Source organism: Lampris incognitus, chromosome 3 (assembly GCF_029633865.1).
Source record: "Lampris incognitus isolate fLamInc1 chromosome 3, fLamInc1.hap2, whole genome shotgun sequence".
NCBI classification, from domain to species: domain Eukaryota; kingdom Metazoa; phylum Chordata; class Actinopteri; order Lampriformes; family Lampridae; genus Lampris; species Lampris incognitus.
Window position 1 is genome coordinate 84009836 of NC_079213.1, and position 27473 is coordinate 84037308.

The following is a 27473-nucleotide window of genomic DNA, read 5'->3' on the forward strand; positions in this document are numbered from 1 at the left end:
GTACCATTTTATAACCATACTCAACCCAAGTATACCTGCTTTGTCCTAGCCCAGGGTTGCCCACTACGTCGATCGCGATCGACCAGTAGATCGCGAAGGCAGTGCTGGTAGATCTTCGTGAAATTCCAAAAAAACATTTTTTTTTTCAAGACATTAGCCTATCATCTGTCCTCCATTTGGCATTTGCCTTTTGATTGACGTAAAGGACGGTCAGTCTGCTGTTGCCTAAAACCAAAGATTCTAGAGCGGAACCTAAAACTTTGTTACATTAGGTTACCATAACAACCAGAGCCCTTCTCTAACGTACCTTGAAGTTCACATGCCCACAACGTGAGCTAATGCAGAACTGCATCGAGCTAGCTAGTTCAACTCTCTAAAAAAAAACTCTACTAAAAAGTGAAACAAAACAAAAAGGAGTGGGGGAGCCGGACCTAGCAAGAAACAAAAAACGTACCATTTCCATGTGGAATGGGAGGAGAACTTTTTTTCCACCATGTCTCATTCCAAATGCGTTTGTCTCATCTGTCAGTCTAACATTGCTATCCCAAAAAAAGGAAATGTGGAGAGGCACTTTCGAACTGTTCATAAAAACTATGACAATGACTTCCCTCCGAAAAGCGAGCTTAGAAAGAGAAAGGTGAGGGAACTAAAATCGCAGTTAATCGTGCAGCAGTCACTTTTCACGCAGCCAAATTCAAAGGCAAAGGAAGCCAGCGAAGAATCTTTACGGGTGAGTCACTCCATCATTAAGCATAAGAAGGCCTTCCAAGATGGAGAGATGATGAAAGAGGCCTTCCTTGAGGCAGCAGAGTCGTTGTTTCGGGACTTTAAAAACAAACAGAAATAATATCTTCAATCAAAGCTCTCCAGTTATCAAGAAATTCTGTCACGAGGCGCTGTGAAGTGATGGGCGATGATTTGACACAGCAGCTTTGGAGGGACATTGTGGACTGCGAGTGTTTCTCACTACAATTGGACGAGTCTACGGACATAAGTGATATGGCCCAATTGTGCATTTTCATTCGGACGGTGTTTCAAGATATGACCACAAAAGAGGAGCTGTTAACAATACTACCCATGAAGGAAGACACGCGGGGAGAGGACATTTTTCAGATCTTCAAAAACTTTGTGGATAAAATCCAGCTCCCAGTGTGTAAACTGGTGTCAATCACCACAGACAGTGCACCTGCTATGGTGGGCTGCTCGAATGGATTTATTGCCAAGTGCAGGGAGGACGATGCTTTCCTGGACTTCCTTAATTACCATTGCATAATACACCAACAAGCATTATGCGCAAAAATGCTAAACATGAAAGAGATCATGGATGTGGCAACCGAAATCGCCTGTTCTATTTGAGCAAGGTCTCTTCAAAGACAGTTGTTTGGTACACATTTGGAAGAGGCCGACTGTAACTACTCTGACCTCTTGCTACACACTGACGTGAGATGGCTTAGTAGAGGGAGATTCTTGCAGAGATTTCGAGAGTTTCTCCTTATCACTAAACATGCGGAACACAAGCAACTTAATGACAATCAGTGGCTGCTAGACTTGGCGTTTTTAACTGATTTAACCAACATGTTGAACGAGCTTAATTTAGAGCTGCAAAGAAAAGACGAGAGCGTGGTAAACATGATCAGCTCAGTTAATGCTTTCAAACGGAAAATGCAACTTCTGTCCTCAAAGTTGCAGCGCCGTGATTTGGGAAACTTCCGAAACCTCGCAGCAGAGCTGGAGAAGCAAGGGAGGGCGTGTGTGCAACTTGACAGTGCACGCTACACAGAGCAGATTGAAAATGTCCGGTCAGACTTTGACAAACGGTTTCAAGACTTTGCTTTGCTCGAGCCAATCGCTACGTTTATGTGCTACCCATTTGGGGAAGATACAGAGGTGGATTCCCTCGCCTCAAAAATGGCAACACTGTTTCACCTGAACTCGTCTGCAGTGGAGGATGAGATGCCGACAGTACAGGCTGACATTCAGCTTAAGTCCAGGGCACATGGAGAGTTTTGGAACTTACTTACAGAGGACAAGTACCCAAACATGAGAAATGTGCAACCTCCTTGACGGCATTATTCGGCTCTACTTATTTGTGTGAGTCAGCCTTTTCTCACATGAAGATTATCAAGTCCAAATACCGTTCCACCATGACAGATGATCATTTGGAGGCCTGCTTGAGGCTGGCTACCAGCAGCTACTGTCCGAACTATGCAACCCTGTCTGACTCACTCCAGTGCAGGTCATCATCAGAGTAGAGAGGTAGAGATCACAAATCTATTTAACACAGCTGTAAAGGTTCATGCAGTGATGCAATTTCAACATAGTGTAGTAGCAAATGCTTGGTATGATTATTGCCTGTGTAAGGTTCAATATAAATGTAAATCCATTGCAATACTCTATATGTAACACAACATGTATATAAATACGCACACTGCATATAAATGTTCATATATATGTAAAACATGTATTGAGTATTTTTATTATAATTATTATTATTATTTTTAATATGAGTAGATCATTCTGACCTGGTCATTTTAAAAATAGCTCACGAGTCAAAAAATTGTGGGCACCCCTGTCCTAGCCTATGTGGTCATGGTACAGTGTCAGTACTGTGATGGGCCAATGGCTGTAGTACAATATGGCTACAGAAGAATATCAGTACCTGTTGTGCCTTACCAGCATGTTTCAGTTATACCCATTTGGTTTATTTGAATTGACTCCTTTCACTTAATAGCTTATTGATCACGTCCATGGGCCATATAAAGTTGACTGACTTTGGCCTGTCCAAAATTGGTCTGATGAACATGACCACCAACCTCTATGAGGATCACATGGAGAAGGACACCAGAGAGTTTGTAGACAAACAGGTGAGTGGAAATTTATATGTCATTAAAAGCCAGTTTATAGTTTGGTGATTTATATCATTATCACCAGCAATGGTTACATTTGGTGGTCGGTTGCAATGACTTGTGGTTCATACTTAAAGCAATGAGCAAACTGTCATCATTGTAATGGTAGTTGGGCCCATTGCCGGGAGTTTTTATTTCATTAAACCTGATTCATCGCTGACTCAGTTGTCATAACTACACAGTAGAGCATTTTTACTGCTGTCATCACGTCATCTGTTTATAATGACAGTAAATTACTAAACTTCAGCGACACACTCCATTATCACTCATGTGTTTATGCTTTTTATAGCATCCAAATTCAAAGTCGAGCTGTGATAGGATGTTACTGACATTGTGGCGATATTGATCAGATGATCATAAATCCCCGAACCATTACCTAGTCTTTACTGTCACTCAAAATGCCATCAACATTGATTAACCAAATATGACTGCATATGTTAAATTCTACATCTCTGCAAAAAGTTTTTTTTGCAGATATAAAGAAAACATAGTGTTATTTTGTCAGTAGTGCCCACCGGTTTGGATACTCCACCAAAACTGCAGTTATAAATTTTCTTTTCAACATAAAAAAGGCCTCTAGTAATCCAAACTTGTCTTTGGTGGTTTGGTTGTGTAGGTGTGTGGCACCCCAGAGTATATAGCCCCAGAGGTGATCCTCAGGCAGGGCTATGGGAAGCCAGTGGACTGGTGGGCCATGGGCATCATCCTCTACGAGTTCCTGGTCGGCTGTGTGCCGTTCTTCGGAGAAACACCCGAGGAATTGTTTGGACAGGTTGTCAGTGGTGAGCAGCCATTTCAGTAGTTTCCTTTCTAAACATGTTGTTGAAAGTTCTTAGCTATTCAAAGAGCTTCACTGACAAACTAGCACAGACATGTTTGTGGATGAAGTCATTTTTATTTATTAAATGGTGACTAAAAATAAGTAGCAACAGTATGTCATAGTTTTCTGAAATTATTTAAGGGCTGAATTCCACAGCCGTTGCTCATCAGAGATAAAGACAATTGCATGTCAGGGACTTTCCAGGGCACAGCTCTTTGGACCTTTGATACAAATCTTGGTCTGAAACTTGTCACCTCAGAAACAGTCACAACACATCACGCATTGACATTATCATTACTCCTATCCATCCATCCAAACCACTTATCCTGCTCTCAGGGTCACGGGGATAGGGCAGCAGGCGGGGAGACACCCTGGACAGGCCACCAGGTCATCATAGATCATTACTCCCATTCAGATTAAATACGAAGACAGCACAGTGTGTATCAGGAATCAGGAATATTTATTTGTCATTTCATTTCATGTATGCAAGTACATGAAATGAAATGAAATATCGTTTCCCTCAGCCCACAGCAGTGCAACACAAAGACAAAAACACATATCCAAAACCTACAAGAACTACAAGAACACATACACTCACAGGCCACTTTATTAGGCACACCTGTCCAACTGCTCGTTAACGCAAATTTCTAATCAGCTAATCACATGGCAGCAACTCAATGCATTTAGGCATGTAGACATGGTGAAGACGATCTGCTGCAGTTCAAACCGAGTATCAGAATCGGAAAGAAAGGTGATTTAAGTGACTTTGAACATGGCATGGTTGTTTGTGCCAGACGGGCTGGTCTGAGTATTTCAGAAACTGCTGATCTACTGGGATTTTCATGCACAACCATCTCTAGGGTTTACAGAGAATGGTCCGAAAAAGAGGAAATATCCAGTGAGCGGCAGTTCTGTGGGCGAAAATGCCTTGTTGATGCCAGAGGTCAGAGGAGAATGGCCAGACTGGTTCGAGCTGACAGAAAGGCAAGAGTAACTCAAATAACCACTCATTACAACCGAGGTATGCAGAAGAGCATCTCTGAACGCACAACACGTCAAACCTTGAGGCAGATGGGCTACAGCAGCAGAAGACCACACCGGGTGCCACTCCTGTCAGCTAAGAACAGGAAACTGAGGCTACAATTCGCACAGGCTCACCAAAATTGGACAATAGAAGATTGGAAAAACGTTGCCTGGTCTGATGAGTCTCGATTTCTGCTGCGACATTCGGATGGTAGGGTCAGAATTTGGCGTCAACAACATGAAAGCATGGATCCATCCTGCCTTGTATCAACGGTTCAGGCTGGTGGTGTTGGTGTAATGGTGTGGGGGATATTTTCTTGGCACACTTTGGGCCCCTTAGTACCAATTGAGCATCGTGTCAACACCACAGCCTACCTGAGTATTGTTGCTGACCATGTCCATCCCTTTATGACCACAGTGTTCCCATCTTCTGATGGCTACTTCCAGCAGGATAACGCGCCATGTCATAAAGCTTGAATCATCTCAGACTGGTTTCTTGAACATGACAATGAGTTCACTGTACTCAAATGGCCTCCACAGTCACCAGATCTCAATCCAATAGAGCACCTTTGGGATGTGGTGGACCGGGAGATTCGCATCATGGATGTGCAGCCGACAAATCTGCAGCAACTGCGTGATGCTATCATGTCAATATGGACCAAACTCTCTGAGGAATGTTTCCAGTACCTTGTTGAATCTATGCCACGAAGGATTCAGGCAGTTCTGAAGGCAAAAGGGGGTCCAACCCGGTACTAGCAAGGTGTACCTAATAAAGTGGCCAGTGAGTGTATATTGAAACTACAAAAAAAACCTACAATACTACAAAAACACATATATTCAACATATCAAAAAAAAACAACCCCAAAATATTCAATATCCAAGAGAGCGAATGCCAGCCAGGATGACTATCAGAACTGCTGGTCTGAATGGGCTAGCAGTTAGCTTAGCCTGCCCTGCTTCCGCATCTTGTCAGACCGCCCTCGGTGTATGATTTATTTGTAGAAGAACAAATTTATTACATCCCAACTATCACCTTGTAGTGACCTACTTGCAGGTTAGATATTCACCATGTGGACCAGAGACGGTCGCTTTAAGACAGTGGGTTCAGGGGTTGGCAGGGGGGCTTGTGGGTAGACATTAGGCTTAGGTTTTGATGATTGTAAACTGTTTACTTGAAGTCTGTTGGAGGAAATAAGCGACCCCATGGCTGTGTGGTCAAAAGGAGAAGTGGGTCTGGTCTCCTTTCAGTCATCCTCCACAACCTAATCTTTTTTCCCTAGACTAGAAAGGCTTGAAGGTGAAAAGGCAGAGGTGTTAAGCTATAAGCCCAAAGTTTTGAGCACCACGAAATCCTAAAATCAACTCCATTGAGGCGCTGACTCATCTCTGGGTCAACAATCTAGATTTACCACACCTGCCTTGAACAGTTTTGTCCATATTTTGCTTGGCATGATGCTCAGACCTCCCTGTGTCTCTGTGATATTTAGATGACATCATATGGCCAGACGGAGATGATGCCTTACCTGCTGATGCCCAGGACATGATCACCCGCCTGCTGAGTCAGAGCCCTCTGGATCGACTGGGAACGGGTACTGCCAAGCCCACTGCCAATCCTCACAGCAGGGGGGCACGCACTGATGATGCTGTAACAGACTCATATCGGGCCAAATTGACTTATCACTAGAAAGGAACTTTTTCCAGCAGTAAATTCTAATACCCAAGAACATCTCACTTCATGATATAACATCCAAGCAAAGGGACATTTTTTCACATGCAGAAAGGATTTATACATTTTTCTTAGGTTGGGGGGTGTCTTTTGTTATTACCAATGTTATTATTATCATTTTTTGTTCAACATAACATGAGCAAACAGTGTAGCCTCTATTTTACTTCTCCGAATTGGCACCACCAACAAGGAAATGGCAATAATTTATCTCTGCATATAGCCAAATTGTATCTTGAAATCTATTTCAGTATTTTTTCTGCTTAGTATCTTGAATACAGGCCCAACTGACTACAGAGTACTTCTGAAAACAGTCTTGTCTGCTTACCCTTAAGACCCAATGTCCATGAGTTTGATGGTTTCCTTAGATACTTACTGGTTTAAGATAGCATTTGGGGACACTTTTTGAAGTAGTATGAATTGAATATTAAGGCTACACATGTGATTATGTCTCCCCTTTTTTGATCAAATATTTGACAGACTGTAAAAATGATCTCTCTGTAGGTGGTGCCGCAGAGGTCAAACAGCATTCCTTTTTCCTGTGTCTGGACTGGAATGGCCTCCTGCGTCAAAAGGCTGAGTTTATCCCTCAGCTGGAGGCAGAGGACGACACAAGCTACTTTGATAGTAGGTTATAAACTTAACGTTTTTTTCCTTCCTCATAATTGTTATGCCTAATTCATTTTGTGGTGTCAAAGAATCTTTTTTAATCAGAATCATGTTTATTGGCCATGTAGGTTTGCACACATGGAATTTGACTGGTTTTGTGGCTCTCTGTGTATTTAACATATAATAACAACACTACAACACAACTATCTTCAGATATATACAAAAGGATTGACTAAATACAGACGAAATAAGAGGTGATAAGGTGCAATGGTGCAGAGAATATATCAGAGATGCTGAATCAGGGAGACTTTGCTAAGAAAGAGGCATTGTGTTAAGTTTCAAACAAAAATAAATACACAAATATTTGAGTGTTTGGGCTTTTGTACTTCAGTACTGTGCCAATGAAAGCATAAATTGTTTTGAAAGTATAATATCATCTATCTGAAAATAGAGACACTGTCCATGAAAAAAAGACTGATCACTAAAAAAATTATATTCAAAAATAGCATAAAAGGTAATGATTAACGAATAGCTTTATTCCCCACAGCCTCTGTGTTTTGGAGTTTTTCCACTAAAAAACAGCCTCCACCCCCCCGAAATGGGTGACATTGTGAAACTGACCTTTTCATTTTGTTTTCAGAATGATACATCCACAGTTTTCCCAGTTATATTGCCCCAGTTCTCTGTGGCTTTTCTTGCTCAGTTTGTTTGAATCATTAAGTGTGTCCTCCTGTGTATGTATCTTCAGCCCGTTCAGATCGTTACCACCATCTAGCCTCTGATGAGGACGAGGACGAGGAAACCAACGATGAAGAGTCTTCCCTAGAAATCAGACAGTTTTCTTCCTGGTCAAATCGTTTCAGCAAGGTAACAGCCATGTTGACCAAATGTGTACATAACAGAACAAAAAGCTCTTATATGTAGAACAGCTATGATCCATTGGCATCTGGGTTATGGGCCTTGCATGGTCCCTCTGTACCACACTGCTGTCAGATACCTGGATGAAACTCAAGCCAGTATTTCCTTAGTTTGAAGGCCACTGCCTTGGCTACAAGTCCATCAGTGTCTCAATAAATCGCCTTTATTCAACAGTCAACATGAAAATGTTTGCACTGTATAACCTTTGTCAGATTTCCCAAAAGCAAACTATTTGTATAAAAAGGTGGTATTTGCCTTTTTGAAAGACTGTCTGAAAATCTTAATCAATTTTAATTGGATTCTTAATCTGTGATATTTAACAATATTTTTGGAGCTAATTGGCTGTGATTTAGTCTTAAGCATCCAACCGTCCTGTTGGTGATTTGGAAAAAACAAATTTTTTTTTGTTGAAAAAACTAGTGACCTCCAGTTAGTAGTGAATTAGATTTGAATGCTCATGGCTGATTAATTCCCACATATAAATGATAAAAAAATGCAAGAGAGATGCAATATGAGATATGCAATCATAAATGTGATAGCTGATAATAAAAAGAAATATTCTGACTTCAAAAATAAAGTCAAGGCAGAAAATAAGACACTACTGAACTGGCTAACAGGAACAAAATGACCAAGAAAACCCTTTAAAGCAAAAAATTGCACAACAGCAGCCAAATGCCTAAAATAAAAGAAAAAAAAGTGAGACATGTCGGAAAAGTCACATCTTCACTCCTGTTCAACTCTTCAGGTGTACAGCAGCACAGAGCACCTGCCGACGCCTTCTAACCTGAGCTTCTCATCCGACCGCAGCCACAGCGAAGACAAGGAGGACCGCTGGGATGGTGGACACCTTGTCCCCTCCCCAAGCATCGGGGAGCACCAGAGGCAGGGAAGCATTGAGCACAGGCGCCACAGCCACATGGGCAGGTAGGCGGCCTTCATGGCTGGAGAGAGACATCTGGCATGTTGCCCCAAGACACTTCTTTTTTTATTCACGTCGGGCATCTTAACATTTGTCCCATTTGATTTTTATTTTTGTCCTGTTTCCAGGGAAGCATTCTGCAGGAATGTTCTGAAACGTGCTACTTAAATGCTTCCTCTTGTTTTTGGCTGGACTGCAACAGCAGGGCCAGCCCTACATGTGCGGTTGTACGTGAGTGAGTGAGTGCCTGAGTGAGTGATGGAGTTTAACCATTGGTCAGACGGCCGAGCTGGAGTTTCCCCATTGGCTGCACGAACAGTCTATTACGTCATCAGCTGTTCACAGAACCACTGTCAAAACAGCCACTTTTTAAACGTAGTCATGCAAAAACAGCTGTTTAATAAATGTAGTTGCAGTCCAGCCATATACTAGGTTTTAACCTAGTCTTGTTCAGATATGACTTCATATAATTCAACAAAATGTTGTTTTCAGTACTGTGATAATGATGATATCATTGTTATTTTATCAGTGTATTTCTAATAACTGGCATTGTTTTTTTTTCCAAAAGTATTTTTATTGGAGAAATAGGTAGAATTACAGTATCCAATAGTAACAAATATCTCCACATTTTTACATTCTATACTTTTAGAAGAAATGCAAAACAAACAGAATAGACAAAACAACAGATGGACCCCCCCATGCCTTAGGAGTATCGCAAAATAAAATGACAATACCATATCTTAGTCTCATCTGTTCATAATAGGTTCACGGGTTTACATTGATTAAGTCTCACAGGCAAGAGCATTAACCAATATACATTTGTAAAATACATGTAAAAAGTAAGCAAGCCAGCCAAAGCTGTAAGAGTATAGATCAATAATGACAAATTCAGCATAATTTTGATAGAATTAGTACAGATCTCTCATCACCATCTGATCTCTACTTCGAGGGTAATACAGACAGGTTTGCAAAATAAGAAAGGAACCACTGTCAACAGCCACTTTTTAAACGTAGTCATGCAAAAACAGTCGTTTAATAAATGTAGTCACAGTCCAGCCATATACTGGGTTTTAACCTAGTCTTGTTCAGATACGACTTCGTATATTTGAACAAAATGTTGTTTTCAGTACTGTGATAATGATGGTATCATTGTTATTTTATCAGTGTATTTATAATAACTGGCATTGTTAACATTAAAGAAGAAACTAAACACTAAACCACTTCAGTGTACAACGTAACATTTTTCCCCACTTGGCCAGTAGATCAGAGTTTTACTGGCCCGGCAACAAAAATTGAAAATAACTTTTTTTCCCCCATACTTTTGGGGATTTATTAATTGCATAAAATACTATACATCTGATTGTTACCTCATATAATGTGTCAAGTAAAATAAAATTGATAGACAACTGATTAATTTTTTAAAACATTTTAACATTATTTTTATAACATTTGTTTGTGTGCCTTCGATATGCCACATTGGTGATATATAGCATACACTGCAAGTGGTTTCTACTTTTGTTGTGTGTGTTGAGCGCTTGTTTTCAATAATTGTCTGTCCCTTTAAAAAACGAACCCCTCGATAGGCCTTTGAAGGGAATCGCCGGCAAACTGTACAAAACATACCATGGTTGCTGTTTTCCACCCTGGAATATTGTTGCTTCCAGGAAAGTAGAGGCCCTTCTTTCTTTTCATAGCCATGTATGTTTCTTTCGTGGACATTTTTTTTTTCAAGTATTTGTATGAGTATGATGGATGAATGATGCTAGGGGGGAAAGATTTAAAGGGGCCTACCCCATGACTTTGATTGGCAGCCGCTGCCTCGGATGGGCCAGTGACTGGCCAATCAGCTTGCCCTGCATAAACTTTTTCTGGTCCTGGGCCATCGGTTATTTCGGACCCTGCACTTTTGTGAGTTTGTTTCCATCTACGGGTGAAAAGCCATTTATAAATGTTGGGTTGATCATGAGACCAAGTGATGTAAGCATAGCAGGTTAATGTGCTCCCTTAACTGGTGTTTGACTGTCTGTAGCCTATGCCTGCGAGCTTCCTCCAGTTCCTCCCAGTCAGAGAGGAGTGCCAGCCCTCTGGTGATGAGCAGCACCCACAGTCTCGAGACCATGCCCCGTTTTGCTATCTCCACCGATGACGAGGGTAAGATCACATCATGTCCTTGAGTTTACATTCACATTTACATTTTGGGCATTAAGCTGGCACTCTTATCTGGAGCACCTTAAACATTTAGTGAAGAGGAATGTGGTCAGTGTCTTGCTAAAAGATACTTTAACGGGCAGCTTAATGAAATCTGAAAGAAAATGGCATTAGCCGACCAGCTAGAGGTGCTACTGGAAAGGGTTGTATTCTGGTGGTATCCTTTTCATTGAGGGTAGGAGAGGAAAAAAACGAGTTTCCTCTCCCTACAGTGCTGCAGTTTAACATCTGTCTTTGCAATTTAAATTCATCATTCAAATTATAGTTATAACTGCATGAAGTTGCAGTTTATCAAATTCAAATCAGTCATGTTGTTGGCTATAGCTGTGACTTGGAATTAACGTTTGGATGGCTTACCATGAGCTGTTTTGTGGTTCTTTCCAAAAATTCTTACATGTTGAAAAATCTTTCATCATATTCAAATTAAATGTAGGCAATTTTCACCTGCAAACTTTTTGAATTTCCAAGCGCTGACAACAAAATGGTATATATCAAAAGGCTTTGCCGTTGTCTATTATAACTTGTGTTATGCTTTCAGTATCCGCTTAGAATTCCATTTCCTGTTGTCCTAATGAATAGCTGAAAAACATTTTACAACTGAACACAGCACTGACTGGAAACTGCTTAATTACAGCTGAAGTGGTCGTGTCCAATCTGCGAAGAATCAGGATCCGCAGCAACAGCACTGGAGCCAAACACTCATCCCCGAAAGACTCAGCTGGTCCCCGGCGCTTTGGGAACCAGCTGGAGACACCAGACAGACAAAGACCTTCCTGCAGCGGGAAGATCCCCAAGTCGGCCTCCGTTTCAGCCTTGTCTCTCGTCATCACCACTGGTTAGCTTTGTGTCCATTAAGATGTTTTTATGCATGCTTGAAAGTTAGAAATTAGTCTGGAGGCCTGGAGAGGAGCTTGGAGCATGTTGGTAAAGGGAATGATGTCTTTGATGAAAGAAGGGGATTTGATCACAGCGAACTGTAATGTTTCTGATAAGAGTACAGCTGAGAGAAGAGTTTCTAGATCTGCACAGCACTCAGATTTCTGCTGGTAGGAATAAGCCACAGCAAGTTTTGGGATCAGTGATATGCAGCCCCTCGCTTTTGATCCAGTAAGCTAGAGCTTGCTTTGCTTAAAGTCATACCAAAATTGGAACAGTAATTTTCCATCATTACTTTGTACTTTAATCAAGCATTTTGTACTGTCTCTTACAACTGGGCCAAAAAAGTTAAAGCTAGAATTAGCTTTACGATTTTCTCTTTTTAATAATGCATCCCTGAGTTCAGCTTCTCTTAGCCAATCTTTTTTTCTGCTACTCGTGGTGTCGTCAGATACTCATTTACATACAGCCAGTCAGATCAAATCAAACTATGAAACCCCACCCACCCTTACTGCCAACCCGTGCTGGCAGTAGTCGCTCAAAGGTCAGCTTATGCATAATAATGAGGATTAAACCCCTCCCTCACAGTTCTTGGGACAATTGAGAACAGTTATGAACTAGAAGAGTGCACTCAATAGAGTGTAGATGTCCACCAGGCGTATCTCCCCTTCTCCGGTGATTGCACTTAAGCGAAAAACCAGCTGAGGAGTTAGCGGTCAATTGCAGTATAAAACAGATTTTTCAAAGGTTTTGAATCACCACAACCAAGAGGTCCTTCATCATACTGTCATAACTGTGCACAAAAATTATTAGGCTGGCAGGCTCACTAGTATGTGAGATTAGTAGTGGACAGATACACTCACTGGCCACTTTATTAGGTACACCTTGCTAGTACCGGGTGGGACCCCCTTTTGCCTTCAGAACTGCCTGAATCCTTCGTGGCATAGATTCAACAAGGTACTGGAAACATTCCTCAGAGAGTTTGGTCCATATTGACATGATAGCATCACGCAGTTGCTGCAGATTTGTCGGCTGCACATCCATGATGCTAATCTCCCGGTCCACCACATCCCAAAGGTGCTCTATTGGATTGAGATCTGGTGACTGTGGAGGCCATTCGAGTACAGTGAACTCATTGTCATGTTCAAGAAACCAGTCTGAGATGATTCGAGCTTTATGACATGGCGCGTTATCCTGCTGGAAGTAGCCATCAGAAGATGGGAACACTGTGGTCATAAAGGGATGGACATGGTCAGCAACAATACTCAGGTAGGCTGTGGCGTTGACACGATGCTCAATTGGTACTAAGGGGCCCAAAGTGTGCCAAGAAAATATCCCCCACACCATTACACCACCACCACCAGCCTGAACTGTTGATACAAGGCAGGATGGATCCATGCTTTCATGTTGTTGACGCCAAATTCTGACCCTACCATCCGAATGTCGCAGCAGAAATCGAGACTCATCAGACCAGGCAACGTTTTTCCAATCTTCTATTGTCCAATTTTGGTGAGCCTGTGCGAATTGTAGCCTCAGTTTCCTTTTCTTAGCTGACAGGAGTGGCACCCGGTGTGGTCTTCTGCTGCTGTAGCCCATCTGCCTCAAGGTTCGACGTGTTGTGCGTTCAGAGATGCTCTTCTGCATACCTCGGTTGTAATGAGTGGTTATTTGAGTTACTGTTGCCTTTCTATCAGCTCGAACCAGTCTGGCCATTCTCCTCTGACCTCTGGCATCAACAAGGCATTTTCGCCCACAGAACTGCCGCTCACTGGATATTTTCTCTTTTTCGGACCATTCTCTGTAAACCCTAGAGATGGTTGTGCGTGAAAATCCCAGTAGATCAGCAGTTTCTGAAATACTCAGACCAGCCCGTCTGGCACCAACAACCATGCCACGTTCAAAGTCACTTAAATCACCTTTCTTCCCCATTCTGATGCTCGGTTTGAACTGCAGCAGATCGTCTTGACTGTGTCTACATGCCTAAATGCATTGAGTTGCTGCCATGTGATTGGCTGATTAGAAATTTGCATTAACGAGCAGTTGGACAGGTGTGCCTAATAAAGTGGCCGGTGAGTGTATATACACACAAAGGGACGGAAAAACTGTGTTTTTCCTGTCATTATAAGACTTTTGCACAGTGCCCAAGTCCATTGAACAGGAAATATGAAAAAAAAAGTTTTTGGTATACAGCGCTCAAGCTAAAAAAGTCTGCCTAATAAAAATGTTTTGCTTGTCAGTCTGTGAATGTGTAGCCTCCTAGGCAGACCCTTGCACAAACGCAACGAAGTCTAATATGAACCCGCACTTCCCAAAAAGAAAAGGTTTGCTATGAGACCATTTTGGTCTGACCCTAACCCTGTCTTTATTCTCATAATATAGTAAAGCTTGCTAAACCATTTACGCTCATGCATGCATGAGACACCTCTACAGTTGACTCAGATCAGGTAGTGACAAGAATATGCAACACTTTCTGTTTTGACTGCAACCTAGAGGAAGTTGCTCTTTTATAACTTGTGCATTTTTTGGATTGTCAAAATTCATTTAATAACTTTTGATCATATTGCTGCTCGATCTGAGTCCAGGCAGCGACAGAGAGCAGTGTTGGTCGAGCGAGATAGTGAATGAAGAGAGGGAGCAGTGGTAGCAAGAACAAATGTTTTTCAGTGGTTTTGAATCACTGTAAACATGACAGCTTCTTGATCATACAGTCATAACTGAAAAAAAATGTAGGCTAATAAGTCCAGTAGTATGCAAGATTAGCTGCGGACAGATGCTCTCGCTCTCTCTCACTCACACAGTCAACGAAAATAGTAGTCATTTACAAATTATAAATTGTTGCTTATTATTTTATTGTGCTGTAAAAGGGTTTTGGACTCGAAAGTTAAATTTGATTTGTGATTTTAGCCCAAGAGTAGTTGTGGATTAGAAAAGACGATAAGAGAGAGAGCGGATGGCTGCAGAGCTGGTTCTCCTTTAGCTATGGTTAATCCAGGTGATTGGGACAATGCCTTTTGAAATTCCAGTTGCAATTAGGCAAAATAAAAATCCTGTAAGTTTTTGTTTAACATAATGTTGGTTACACATTTTTGCATTTCATATATTTGCTCCAGCTTTAGCTTAAGTTTACAAATGTAATTATAAGAGGATAACCATTTAAAACACAGCAGCAACAGAAAAGGGCTTGATTATCCCTTAAAAAAAGTAGTTTATTCAAGTGTACTATTATTGTACTATTATTATACTTATTTTAAACTACAAATCAGTGAGTATACTTTCAGTTTAATTTCAAGTACTTATCAGAGATATACTAAATAAAATTACACTTACGTATACTTAAAAGTATACTATTAGTACATATACTTGAACTTTACTCGAAGTTTACTTAATAAACTTCAAGTATACTATTTTTTTGTAAGGGCAGCCTCTGCGGCTCTTGGTAGGTCATGCAAGGACAAGAAAATAGCAGAGAAATTAACTTTTTGAGTAGCATAGAATTTACTGGTCAGACGTTTCAGATTTCATGCAGAGCTCATCATTTTGCACAAAATGAAATGATTATTTGAAGTTTGTTTGTGCTCTTATAGTGGAGCAGAAAGCTGGGGGTTGGTGTAGCACATGACAGATAGGTGTTCATTAGAACTTAGAATAAATATAATCAGTGCCTGTGAAAACTCCTAGTGTTGATCTCCTGCAGGGAAGGGGGTTATTTATTTATTTTTTGGGGATTTTTCTCCCCAATTGTCCATGGCCAATTACCCCACTCGTCTGAGCTGTCCCGGTTGCTGTTCCACCCACTCTGCCAATCTGGGGAGGGCTGCAAACTACCACATGTCTCCTCCAATACATGTGGGGTCACCAGCCACTTCTTTTCACCTGACAGTGAGGAGTTTCACCAGGGGGACGTATCACATGGGCGGATCACGCTATTTCCCCCAGTTCCCCCTCCCCCCTGAACAGGCGCCCCGACTAACCAGAGGAGGCACTAGTGCAGCAACCAGGACACGTACCCACATCCGGCTTCCCACCCGCAGACACAGCTGTAGAGACGCTCGACCAAGCCGGAGGTAACACGGGGATTCGAACCGAAGATCCCTGTGTTGGTAGGCAACAGAATAGACCGCTATGCTACCCGGACGCCCCGGAAGGTTATTTGTCGTTCGGTGTCCCATTGTCTTCTGATGCCTTCATCCCAGCAGGGAGAACTCTGATGACCACTTGCACTGCTGTCACCATGACAAAAAGTCAAAGGATATTTTGCTTCTTTTATAATAGCCCCACTTTCAATCTAAAAACATGATTTTTCTTCACAAGAAAATGGGTTTAAAGTACAGATTGTTTGGGCCTTCTGATGAGACGATAATGATTCACTCCCGTATCTTAGCACTTTGACTGTAGAATGACATGCACAGACTCAAACATAATTTAGTATTCCAACAACAAACCTGAGAACAAACAGTGGAACATGAGCAAAATGAAAAAAAAATATGTAGAAACAAATGAGAAGACATAACATTGGGCTTACTATGTTGTGCTCGTTTCCCGTTAGACGACTCACCCGGTGGTCTTCAGGCCAGTCCCATCTCTCCCCATTCGCTGTCCTCCAACCCCTCGTCCCGCGACTCCTCCCCAAGCCGGGACCTGTCGCTCAGCCTGAGGCCGCCCATCGTGGTCCACACATCAGGAAAGAAGTATGGCTTCACCCTTCAGGCCATCCGCGTCTACATGGGTGACAGCGACATCTACACAGTGCATCACATGGTCTCGGTGAGCGCAAATGGCAGGAGCAAACTTTCTCAGTGTTGTAAATGACAAAGGACATGACTGATTCAGAATTTTGCCAAGCCAAAGGTATACTTGCTTTGTTGTAACAAGGATTAGGTTCTCTGTTGGAGAGGGACAAACTGGGCGGAGGGCTTGATTTGTCAGTCTTTAGCAGACTCACTCACTTTCCTAAGTGTAGCAAACACTTGAACTTTCCCATAGTGTCACGAATTCAATTCTCACTCATACAGGTTCCAGGGAGTTGTTGAGTCCCCAGGCTTCCTTCTCTGCCGCAACACACACCTATACAGTGTATACCCACATATGGGCGGCATGGTGGCGCAACAAGAAGGCTCTGGGTTCGAACCCCGGGGTTGTCCAACCTTGGGGTCATCCCAGGTCGTCCTCTGTGTGGAGTTTGCATGTTCTCCCCGTGTCTGTGGTGAGTTTTCTTCACATGCTCCAATTTCCCCCACCATCAAAAAGACATGCATGTTAGGGTTAACACTCCTGTCTGTGCTCCTGACTGAGGGATGGCAAGATGAACTGAAGTTGGTCCCCAGGTGCTGCATGGCAGCTGCCCACTGCTCCTAGCTACACAGCTAGAATGGGTTAAATGCAGAGTGTAATTTCCCTACTGGGATCATTAAAGTATATCATATGGTTAATTATGTATATAACCACACACAACAAATCTAAAATACACGCAGGTGTTTTCTGTTGCCCAGATGCACCACTCCTGCTTCTCCTGTCCTACAAGCCAACACCCAAACCACATCCCGCATGCCACAATTTGCGACGTCAATTCTATGCGATAATATAACATGTTTTCCTATTGGTTGATCCTTTAGTCTGCACAGTGAGTAACTTCTGTGGGATTTTTCTTATTGTCACTATTTGCTCAGTTACAACTCTTCTGGTTGTTAAGACAGGGCCGTACATTGTTCCCATCTTTCATTTGTCCTAAATTCCTACATCGTTTTCGGAGGTTTTGATGTCAAGTTTGAAATCAACACAACGGGTTCATACTAATTTGCTGTATGTTGTTTAAAGAAGGACGCCTGAATAATTTACCACATTTCGAAATGCAAGTTGTTTATCCTTTGTTTTTATCTTGTATCAGAAATGTCAAGATGATTCAGAAATTAAATTGTAACTTTTAATGTCCTTCCCTTTTATCACAATAATCCTTTTATCAGAGCAGGCATCAGTCTTTTCAGTCACATACCTGAGGATGTTAGTCAGTCTATATTTTCTGCTCTTGCAGACTGTGGAGGAGGGAAGCCCTGCACATGACGCTGGACTCAGAGCAGGTGACCTCATCACCCACGTCAATGGAGAGTCTGTCCAAGGCCTCGTCCACCCAGAGATGATAGAGCTGCTGCTGAAGGTACCACAGTTGGCTTGTAGCGCTTTTTTCATTTTAGTAAATTGAGACCGTGCAACCAATAAACAACAACATCCGCAGAGCTGCCTCAGTGTAATTGTGTAGGTCACATAACTACTGAGGATGTTGATGTCGGTCTGAGGATGTTAGTCAGAGCCCGACATTCTAAAACCAGAGTTTTACCAAGAAAAATGTTATTTCTTTGTTTTTTATCAAATATTTAGAGTGGCAGCAAGGTGGTGCTCCAGACCACAGCACTTGAAAACACATCAATAAAAGTTGGTCCGGCTCGAAAGACCAATCACAAAGGCAAGATGGCCCGCCGCAGCAAGAAGAGCAGGAGGAGAGAAAACCATGACAGGTGAGATTTTAGATACCTCAGGGATTTTTCAGTCATTGTCATTTCACAGTGCAAATCCACAGACAGATGGATGTTAGAAATACTAACCAGTAGATCTCAGTTCAGATTTTCTCTTGAATTAGATATCACTGCACACACGATCCAAATGGGTTTTTCATCTATTTGGCCAATTATTCTCACCCTAATGTTGCTCTATCTATCTAAAATATAAGCCAACATTTTACAAAATTTGTATGGTCTCAAATTTTTTTTATCCACCTGTATTTCTCATAGCAGATGCTAGAGATTTGTATTGCTTGGGTCATGTTGTACTAGTGGGCATACATCAAAGCTATCTGTTCCCCTCTTCCATGTTATTTAAAAACTGCTGTCATTCCCATATATTTTTCAAAACTGTTCTCAGGTAGCTAGCTGTCTGTCATAAGGCTGTCACTTTTTCCAAAAATCAAGTTTGAACAAATTTGAAATGACATGCAATTCGTTCGAATGAATTCAAATGCACACCCCCCCCCCATTCATTAGAGTGCCCTCTGCTGGATCACAAGGCAAACTACTTCAAACAGTCTGTTGCGCTTAGACTGTAAATTTTGAATTCGAACAGGTCTTTACAGTTCGAATATGGACTTTTCTCTCCGTTTGAATGAGTGTTCGAATAAAAAAATAACAGCCCTAGTCGGTCAAGTGTGATAAGAGAACATGATCCAGTGTTGCATTGTTTGTTGCTTTCCCCCCAAAACCGTCTTCCCTTTCCCTAAAATCACATTGTTGCACATCCTCTGCCTAGCATTTATCCATTTGGAGAAAGCAAGAATTTCTGACGATTCACCATGTGCCTTCCTAATGTTCCATTACTACCAGATACATCAAAGGGAAGAAGAAAAACACACCCACAAAGTCATTAAAGCATGTCTTTAAAGCTGAGTTCCATGATTTCCCTGTTCTGTCCCCCCCTCTGGCAGTGAGAACCACAAAGTGTAGCAGCCATTGTCTCTTTTGTGCTGTCAGCTCAGCAATAAAAAGTTCCCACCTTCATATTGTCATCCTTGGACCAAAGCTAACTAACACAGGAAATATAGTGCTTTATAAACTATGTGAGAACAGTGTTCTACTGTAACATTGATTGTGGAATTGGTAGATTACCTGTGCAACAAAGGCATCACCACATTGTCACCAGGTTTAAATCCTTTTTCCTGTTTGGGTAGGAACATGTTTACCAATGCACCAGTGTTCGTCCTACATCGTCAAAATTTTCTACAGTTGTCTTTATGCATGCTCAATAGCCCAGTTGAATCAGTTCATCAGCATTTATGGGGAGAAACGTTTCATCACTCATCCAAGTGACCTCTTCAGTCTCAACTGACTGCAGGTATCCCCACCCTTATAAACAATAGTTGCATAATGACTGAAACCAGCGATCAGTTTCATATGCAAATTACCGTGACCATTAACTAGAGTTACAATGGCTATGTGCACTATTCACAGAGGATTGGGAAATAGTTACAATCACAGCATTGTAAGATGGTGACACTTAGCCGCCCCCCCCCCCCCCCCCGTTCAGGGATGGTCGTTCCCTCTTCAGATAGATGTGAAGACGGAATGACCACGATGGCCTCTTTTTTTCCCCTCCCTTTTTCTCTAATTGTATCTAGCCAATTACCCCACTCTTCCAAGCTGTCCTAGTCACTGCTGCACCCCCTCTGCCGATCCAGGGAGGGCTGCCGACTACCACATCTCCTCCAATACATGTGGAGTCACCAGACACTTCTTTGCAGCGACCAGGACACATACCCACATCCAGCTTCCCACCCGCAGACACAGTCAATTGTGTCTGTAGAGACGCCCGACCAAGCTGGAGGTAACAGGGATTTGATCCGGCAATCCCTGTGTTGGTAGGCAACGGAATAGACCACCATGCCACCCAGATGCCCCATAATGGCCTCTTTGACTCCCCATTCAAACCAGCATTCCTCCCTATCAGGGATGTGCACATCCTCATCTTTGAGTGACCACTGGCCTGTAGTTGGGTGTAGACTGTGGAGTCCTGGCCTGACGTGTTAGCTGCCTGTCTTGTGCCATCCTCTTGGCCAGTGTCTGTTTTGTTTCCCCAATGTACAAGTCATGGCAGTCCTCCTGGCACTTAACATCGTATACTATATTGCTCCGTTTGTGCCGGTGGACCTGATCCTTGGGATGGACCGATTTTTGGCGCAGCGTGTTTTGGGGTCTGAAAGCAACTGAGATGCGGTGTTTCTCAAGGATTGGCAGAGCACTGTTTTATTAAACCAGACAGACTCATGAGAAAGTTATGACGTTACTTAGCGACGTGAATACTTAGAAGCCCCTGAAATGAGATCCAGGCAGTGGTTAAAGGAAAAAGGTGATACGATTGTCTGAAGCTGTTAGAACAGGACAATGCTATTGACAGAATTTTGTACCACAGCTTATACCCAGGGGAAGCTACACCTAGTCTGTATGGGTTACCTAAGATACATAAACAAGATGTGCCATTACGGCCTATTGTTTGTATGATTAACTCAGTGACCTATAACATCTCTTAAGTTTCTGGCATCTGTTCTTAACCCATTGGTAGGCAGTAATGAACATCACATTCAGAACACTATGGATTTTGTGGATAAGGTGAGGGACACCATTATGGAGGTGCATGAAACAATGGTCTCTTATGATGTTATGTCTCTCTTCACATACGTTACTGTTGATGAAGCAGTGGAAGTAGGTCCATATAAAATTACATGGAGGTAGTCCATATAAAAGGACCACCTTTAATACTGACCAATTGTGTCTGCTCCTGAAGCTATGTCTTCAGTCCACGTACTTCACATACAGTCAGAAACCTGCAGTCAGCTGAGACTGAAGAAGTCACTAAGATGAGTGATCAAATATTTCTCCCAATAAAAGTTGTGTCCAGATAAACTGATTAAACTTTCTGTGATTTCTATAGTTGTATAAGAAAATAATCTCCAACCATGGTAAAGATGCCAGTTAGTATTATGTTACCTGACTCCATGGTCCAGATAGATAATTGATAGAGGAAAAATTTCTAGATTCTAGAAAATTTTAGGTTCCAGCTTTAATTCTCAGCCTTTGTGTGATTAAGTCAGTTTACATGAAAGCATATGTTTGAGAATATCAGTATCACACAGAATACTGATTTTTGTGTTAAAAATCCACCCTCTGCCCTCTAACACCTCTCTTTGAATCATTATGTTACACACACCTTCCGACTGGCTGTTGATCCAAAGCACCACCGAGTATCATGAGTAACCTCATATGCAGCATGCCTGGCCATGGTGGGATTGGAGCTGCTATTCCTGACAGTGGTATTGTTTTGTTCTTCCCTCTGAGCATGACTACTTGTTTATTTTTTAGGAGGAGGAGTATCTTGAAGAAGCTCTCTAAGCAGAGCACGGTGATGCACAGCAGTCGCAGCATCTCCTCTGGGCTCCACCACTCAGTCTCCTCCAGCGAGAGCCTGCCGGGCTCCCCAACGCACAGCCTGTCCCCTGGACCCTCCACCCCGTGCCGCAGCCCCGCGCCAGACCACCAGTCCGCAGGTAAGCCAGGCTTGGGCTTCAGAGTCATTGTGTTAGAAATTGAACAATTATTGGGACAGTTTGCTGAATGAGGTCAGTATGTAATTGAAATTTATCTAATTGGGAATGTAAAGATAAAAGAAAGAACAGGGTTCTCATGTATCCTAGTTTTTCAGTCATGGAAAACATCAGGAAAATTAACGATTGTGCTGGAAATATTATTTTGTGGTCATGAAACATTGTCTTGTTGGTTGTAAAATTCTTTTTTTTTCACCTACTAAGATTGCATATTTTTAATTTATACCATGGTCACTGAGAATACTGGTCTCTGGTTGACTGGAGGATGTGCATTAAAAACAACGTGCACGTATTTTGACTCAACTTAAATCACTGTTCTAAATTTATGCACTGGCCACAGTTTTGCCAACCATAGCAACATGTTGTTCTATGTTGTTCTATGTAACTGTAGCAACACACTGAGTCAGTGGCAAGCACAGTGAACATTTAAAGTTAGCTTAGCAGCTAACTTACTTCATAACCTTTAAATTCTGAGTCCAAAATGTTCAACAAAAAATAAGTGAATGCTTTTGTTATCATAATTTGGTGAGTGACCATGATATAAACGAGATAATCCACTCCAAGATGTGTGATGCAGTTGCCCACTGGGGACTGGGGTTCGCGCCCCGGTCTCGTCAGATCCGACTATGGCCGGACTCGATGAAGCAGCAATCATTGGCAAACGCTGTCTTCGGGAGGGGGGCGGAGTCGGCTTGTGTTCGTCACGTGAATGCGTCTCTGTGTGTGTCGGAAGAAACAGTGGTTCGGCTTGGAGTCGCCTTGTCACGAAAGTGGGGAGGCGGTCTCCTTCGAGACTGCCGGCCGGAGAGATGCAGTTGGCGAATGCATGCAGTATGAGGGTGGGTGTTTGAATTAAAATAGGGATCGATTGGCCACTAAATTGGGAGAAAAAAGGGAAAAATCAGAAATAAATTTAGAAAAAAAAAAACCAAGATGTGTGTTAAAGGATTTTAATGCACTTAGCTTTGCATCGGTTGGTTCTTTGCCTCCATATCATGCGTTAAAATCCAAAATCCTAGTCCTTATAGTCCTTATGGACTATCCTTACATAATTTTTCGCTGAAATAGTATTTTTAGCCATTGAGATTGCACATGAGTGCTTGAAGTTTAGAGTTCAGTGAATAGCTAAAAGTTACACCATCCATTTAGAGACTGTTGAGGCTTCCACTACCGAATAATGTGATCTTCATGAGCAATGGCTATTATATACACCGATGAGCTAAAACATTTTGACCACCTGCCTAATATGCTGTTGATCCTCTATGTGCCGCCTAAACAGTGCCGACCCGCCAAGGCAAAGACTGTACATTTTATTATTATATCTCATCTCTCTCATCATCAGCCGCTTCTCCCGGGTCAGGTGGCGATGGCAGCAATTATAATAAATATATGAAATATATAATTTATGTCAATTATATTATTAACATATATTATTACTACATAGATTATTTTAAAGAAAATTATATATATATATAGTGTATATATTTAATTTATATTATTAACACATTATTATATATAATTATATTATTTTAAAGAAAAGGATATATATAATTTCACAACAAAACATAATTAAGAAGAAAAAAAGGAATCGATATGAAAAGGAATCTCTTACATACACCAGTAGACCTGCATGTCTTATCAGTTTTACTTGAGCTTATAAAACTCATTTTCAAATGGTTTTAACTCTTCTTCCAGACATAAACTCCCCTCAGACCGCATCTCCCTGCTCCAGTTCCCCCAGCTCCCCAGCGGCACACATCCGGCCCAGCTCTCTCCATGGCCTGAGCTCCAAGCTCAGCACGCAGCGCTACACCAAGGTTGGCCGCCGTAAGTCCACTAGCAGCATCCCGCCATCACCCCTGGCATGCACGTCATCCTCCAGCCAGCCCCTGTCTCCTCAGCGCTCCCCATCCCCATTGCCCGGCATTACCAAAACCATCCAGGCCTACCATGGCAAGACTCTGTCACCGCCCACTATTGTCCGGCATATGGTGCGCCCCTGCAGCGCTGAGTCACCCCGATCGCCCCTGCTCAAGAGGGTGCAGTCGGCCGAGAAGCTGCCCGGCGTGTACCTTGTGGATAAGAAGTCCTACGCCCCTCGCAGGCACACGCTGGAAGTGCCGTTGCATGGCGAGGGAGATCTGCTGGGTGACTGTGAGATAGAGGGGACCTGTGGAGGGGACCACAGTAGGCTGGGGGGCTACTTTGGCAGTGGACAGAGGCTGAGGGACTTAGCGCTGGAGAGATCGGAGCAGCTGGTCGTGATGCGTAAGCTCAACCTGTCAGAGCGTCGTGACTCCTTCAAGAAGCAGGAGGCAGTGCAGGAGGTGAGCTTCGATGAGCCGGAGGAGAAGACCGGTCCCACGGTGACCGTCACCAGCCCCAGCACCGGAGCCAAACCCCCACTTCAGCAGCAACGGCAATACAGGGCAGCGTGGATTGTCACTCAGCCCCAGTCCAGCGAGGAGGTGGTGCCGGTAGTGCGGAGGTTTACACTGGTGCCCCAGATCGCTGTGCAGGGCTCCACAGAGAGTGAGGAGCAGGACGAGTGGGAGCCGTGTTCAGATGGAGAGGAGGACACCAGCGAGATGCCTGAACCTGGAAGTGGCGGCGACTCGGTCCTGCTGCAGGCAGTACTTCCTCCCACTGAGAACGCCCCCAGCAGGCGAACTGAGGCGACTGGCACTGCTCCTCCAGACTGGACAGCAACAGATATAATGCAGTGTGACAAAGAATCCCCACAGAAAGGGCAGCTAAATAAGTGACAGCTCATCATTAGAGTCACTGGTAATGAGCACTGGCATATCATTTAAAAAAAAAAAAAAACATCCCCATACTTATTGCTGATGGGAATCTAGGTGGCCAAAAATGTCTCAGTCTGAGATGAAGGGAAGATGATTTCGTAAGCTCACATACAGTCTCATTTGGTTGCTTTAAGGAAATAGTTTTACTTGAAAGTATTTAGTTTATTTTTTGAGTGTATATATTTGACTCCGGACATTGAAGACTTAATGCATTTCTTATTTATTGCATTCATAAGCTAAGATTAATTGTTCAAAGGACAAACAAGAGACACGCTGAAACATGTTTTGTATTCATGTGGTTTTCAGATCTTTTGACTGGGTTTTCCTATAAATGTCTATTTTCTAGAAAAATTGTCATGGTACAGAGTAGTTTGATAATGGTGGCCATAATTGTCTAAGGACCAAAAGGCTCGGGTCATTTTTGGAGAAAGAATTCTTCTGTGATTTTTTTTGAAACAAAAAAAGTATATGTGTCACTTTCTATTCAGATTTGGGAAGCACAGCTTCCAACAATGTAATACTGCCAAGAGCTTGATCTACAAAGAAGCCACGAACAAGGGCCTCTCATATCATCCATTTGGAAGCAATCATTGTAGGATTATATTGCAACACACTGATAAACCACTTGGACGTGACCTACTACAGTCTATTTTATCAGACTGACCTGAAGACAGTTTACAGCCAACTGAAAAAGGGGTATTATGTGCCATGATATCAGAGTACTGGTTCTTCAAGCCATATCTTTTAGGACACTAACATGTCTGTTGAAAATTCTTTATTTTATGGCTTGCTATCTCAACTGTTTACACTATAATTGGCAGATGCGTCACTGTTTGAGGCATTGTAATCTTGTTATCTCATGACATCATCAGTAATGAAGAACAATATGAAATTCTGAACAAATATGATGGCCTCTGCTTTGTAGCTGCTCTGGGTTTCAGTTTTGCTCTGACTTCCACAGGCTGGAATTTGAGATTCCTCATCTTTCAAAGTGTTCAGCTATTAACAGCATCTTGAAACGCTGACTCGGCATGGCAGTGTGACTTGCTCTAGTGACTGTAAGATTGTACCATTTCAGGCATGAATTTTCCTCAGAGCAGCCAAAATCTAAGTCATGTTCAGATACATTTTGGACTGGCATTGTAAACAACTTACACATTTGGGGAAAGCTTTGATGTGTGTTGGAAATGTCTTTCTGAACCTGTAGCTTTTGTTCCATGTGCATGTGTGACACCATGCCTGAAATACTCATTCCCACTTAATTTACTGTGTCGTGATGTTTACAAAGGGGTAAAAGTGCACTAACACAATCTGACATAATTTTTTTTTCACATAGATAAATGTGGAAAATGGTGAAGGGAAGCCCCACACCTTCTATCCAAATCCAGGGCTTATTTGAACAAATGTTTGTCTTTGTATTGTAAATGTATTTATGTATATTTTGATAAAGAGGTTGTTAATAACTCTAAATGCACCGTTGTTGATCTACACTCTATGTGCACAAAGAAATTTTGTGACAGCGAGATTGGGGTTCTGGGATTTAAAGGGTGAGTCTCTGGGGAGGCCAAACTTATGATGTCTGTCTGAGTTTCAGAGCTTCCCATTACAACCAGTATGGGCGTTATGCACTTCAAACTTTCCTGCAGGAGAGATGGCTTTCAAAGTCTGTCTGTCCATGGCTGTTTTGGGCTATTTTACACTCTTCCGCTAACCCCTTTTGTTCAAATTATTTCACAAGTTTCAACTCTGTTGTAATGCAAAAAAACAAAAAAAATGTCTGAATCTTGTGACATTGTAGTGCTTAAGAGTGGAAAGTCAGCATTCGGTCTAATTACTGAAGGGGTTTGCATTTTTGTGGTCTGTCAAATTTGTTTACAATGAAGAAACTTGCTATATATATATAGGAACTTTTTTTTTATATCCTGTGTTTCTATATGAAGGCGCTACCCTTTGATACAGTGGCAGAAAACTACCCTGGTATTTGCATAACTTTTCCGGGATTGTCCTTCAGAGCAAACTGGCAGATTGTCCACATGTGTGCATGCGTTCTGTTGTTGGCCTTTCTGTTCAGTGCATGCTGCATGACACGAGCACACACATTGAATACATGGCTGCATGGTATACAGGCCTCTGTGCCCCCAGCTGTTCTCCTGCAGATTGTGCACCAAATAAAGTTTGTACGTCATGTTTGACTCCTCTGTTCTTTGACAATGCCTGTGTTTTTCACAGCATCTCCCCCCCCTTATTTTGTGTGTTAGAACAGAGAACTACAACAACATCTTGTTCCAACTCCCCACCCATCTCAAACTCAAAGAAACGGGAAAAAATAATGCACACAAAGAACGAAATAAAATAGGGAGGTCAGTGCAATAAAAAGGATGCTTGGGATGCTCACCCCAAGGAATGGATGCATTGATAATCAGTTGTGGTCCAGAGAGGTAAGAGAATTTACATATTAGATAACAGGCTGCCATCATTTATAGAACTTAGCAGTTGAGCCTCTTAAGGAGTACTTCAGCTTCTCTAACA

The 27473-nt window shown here is 42.3% G+C and overlaps 1 protein-coding gene across 1 annotated transcript in view; it reads left to right on the forward strand.

Moving 5' to 3' along the window:
- The window catches only part of LOC130109017 (microtubule-associated serine/threonine-protein kinase 3-like), a 61374-nt gene extending 34251 nt beyond the window's left edge, over positions 1-27123 (forward strand). The window contains exons 14-26 of the mRNA XM_056275716.1: positions 2732-2864; positions 3523-3688; positions 6237-6338; positions 6977-7099; positions 7830-7948; positions 8745-8923; positions 10948-11069; positions 11761-11961; positions 16549-16766; positions 18031-18153; positions 18375-18511; positions 21899-22083; positions 23836-27123. Of these exons, the coding sequence (XP_056131691.1) occupies positions 2732-2864; positions 3523-3688; positions 6237-6338; positions 6977-7099; positions 7830-7948; positions 8745-8923; positions 10948-11069; positions 11761-11961; positions 16549-16766; positions 18031-18153; positions 18375-18511; positions 21899-22083; positions 23836-24905 (2878 nt within the window). The 3' untranslated portion in view covers positions 24906-27123. The remainder of the gene's footprint in view (positions 1-2731; positions 2865-3522; positions 3689-6236; positions 6339-6976; positions 7100-7829; positions 7949-8744; positions 8924-10947; positions 11070-11760; positions 11962-16548; positions 16767-18030; positions 18154-18374; positions 18512-21898; positions 22084-23835) is intronic.
- The last annotated feature ends 350 nt before the right edge of the window (positions 27124-27473 follow it).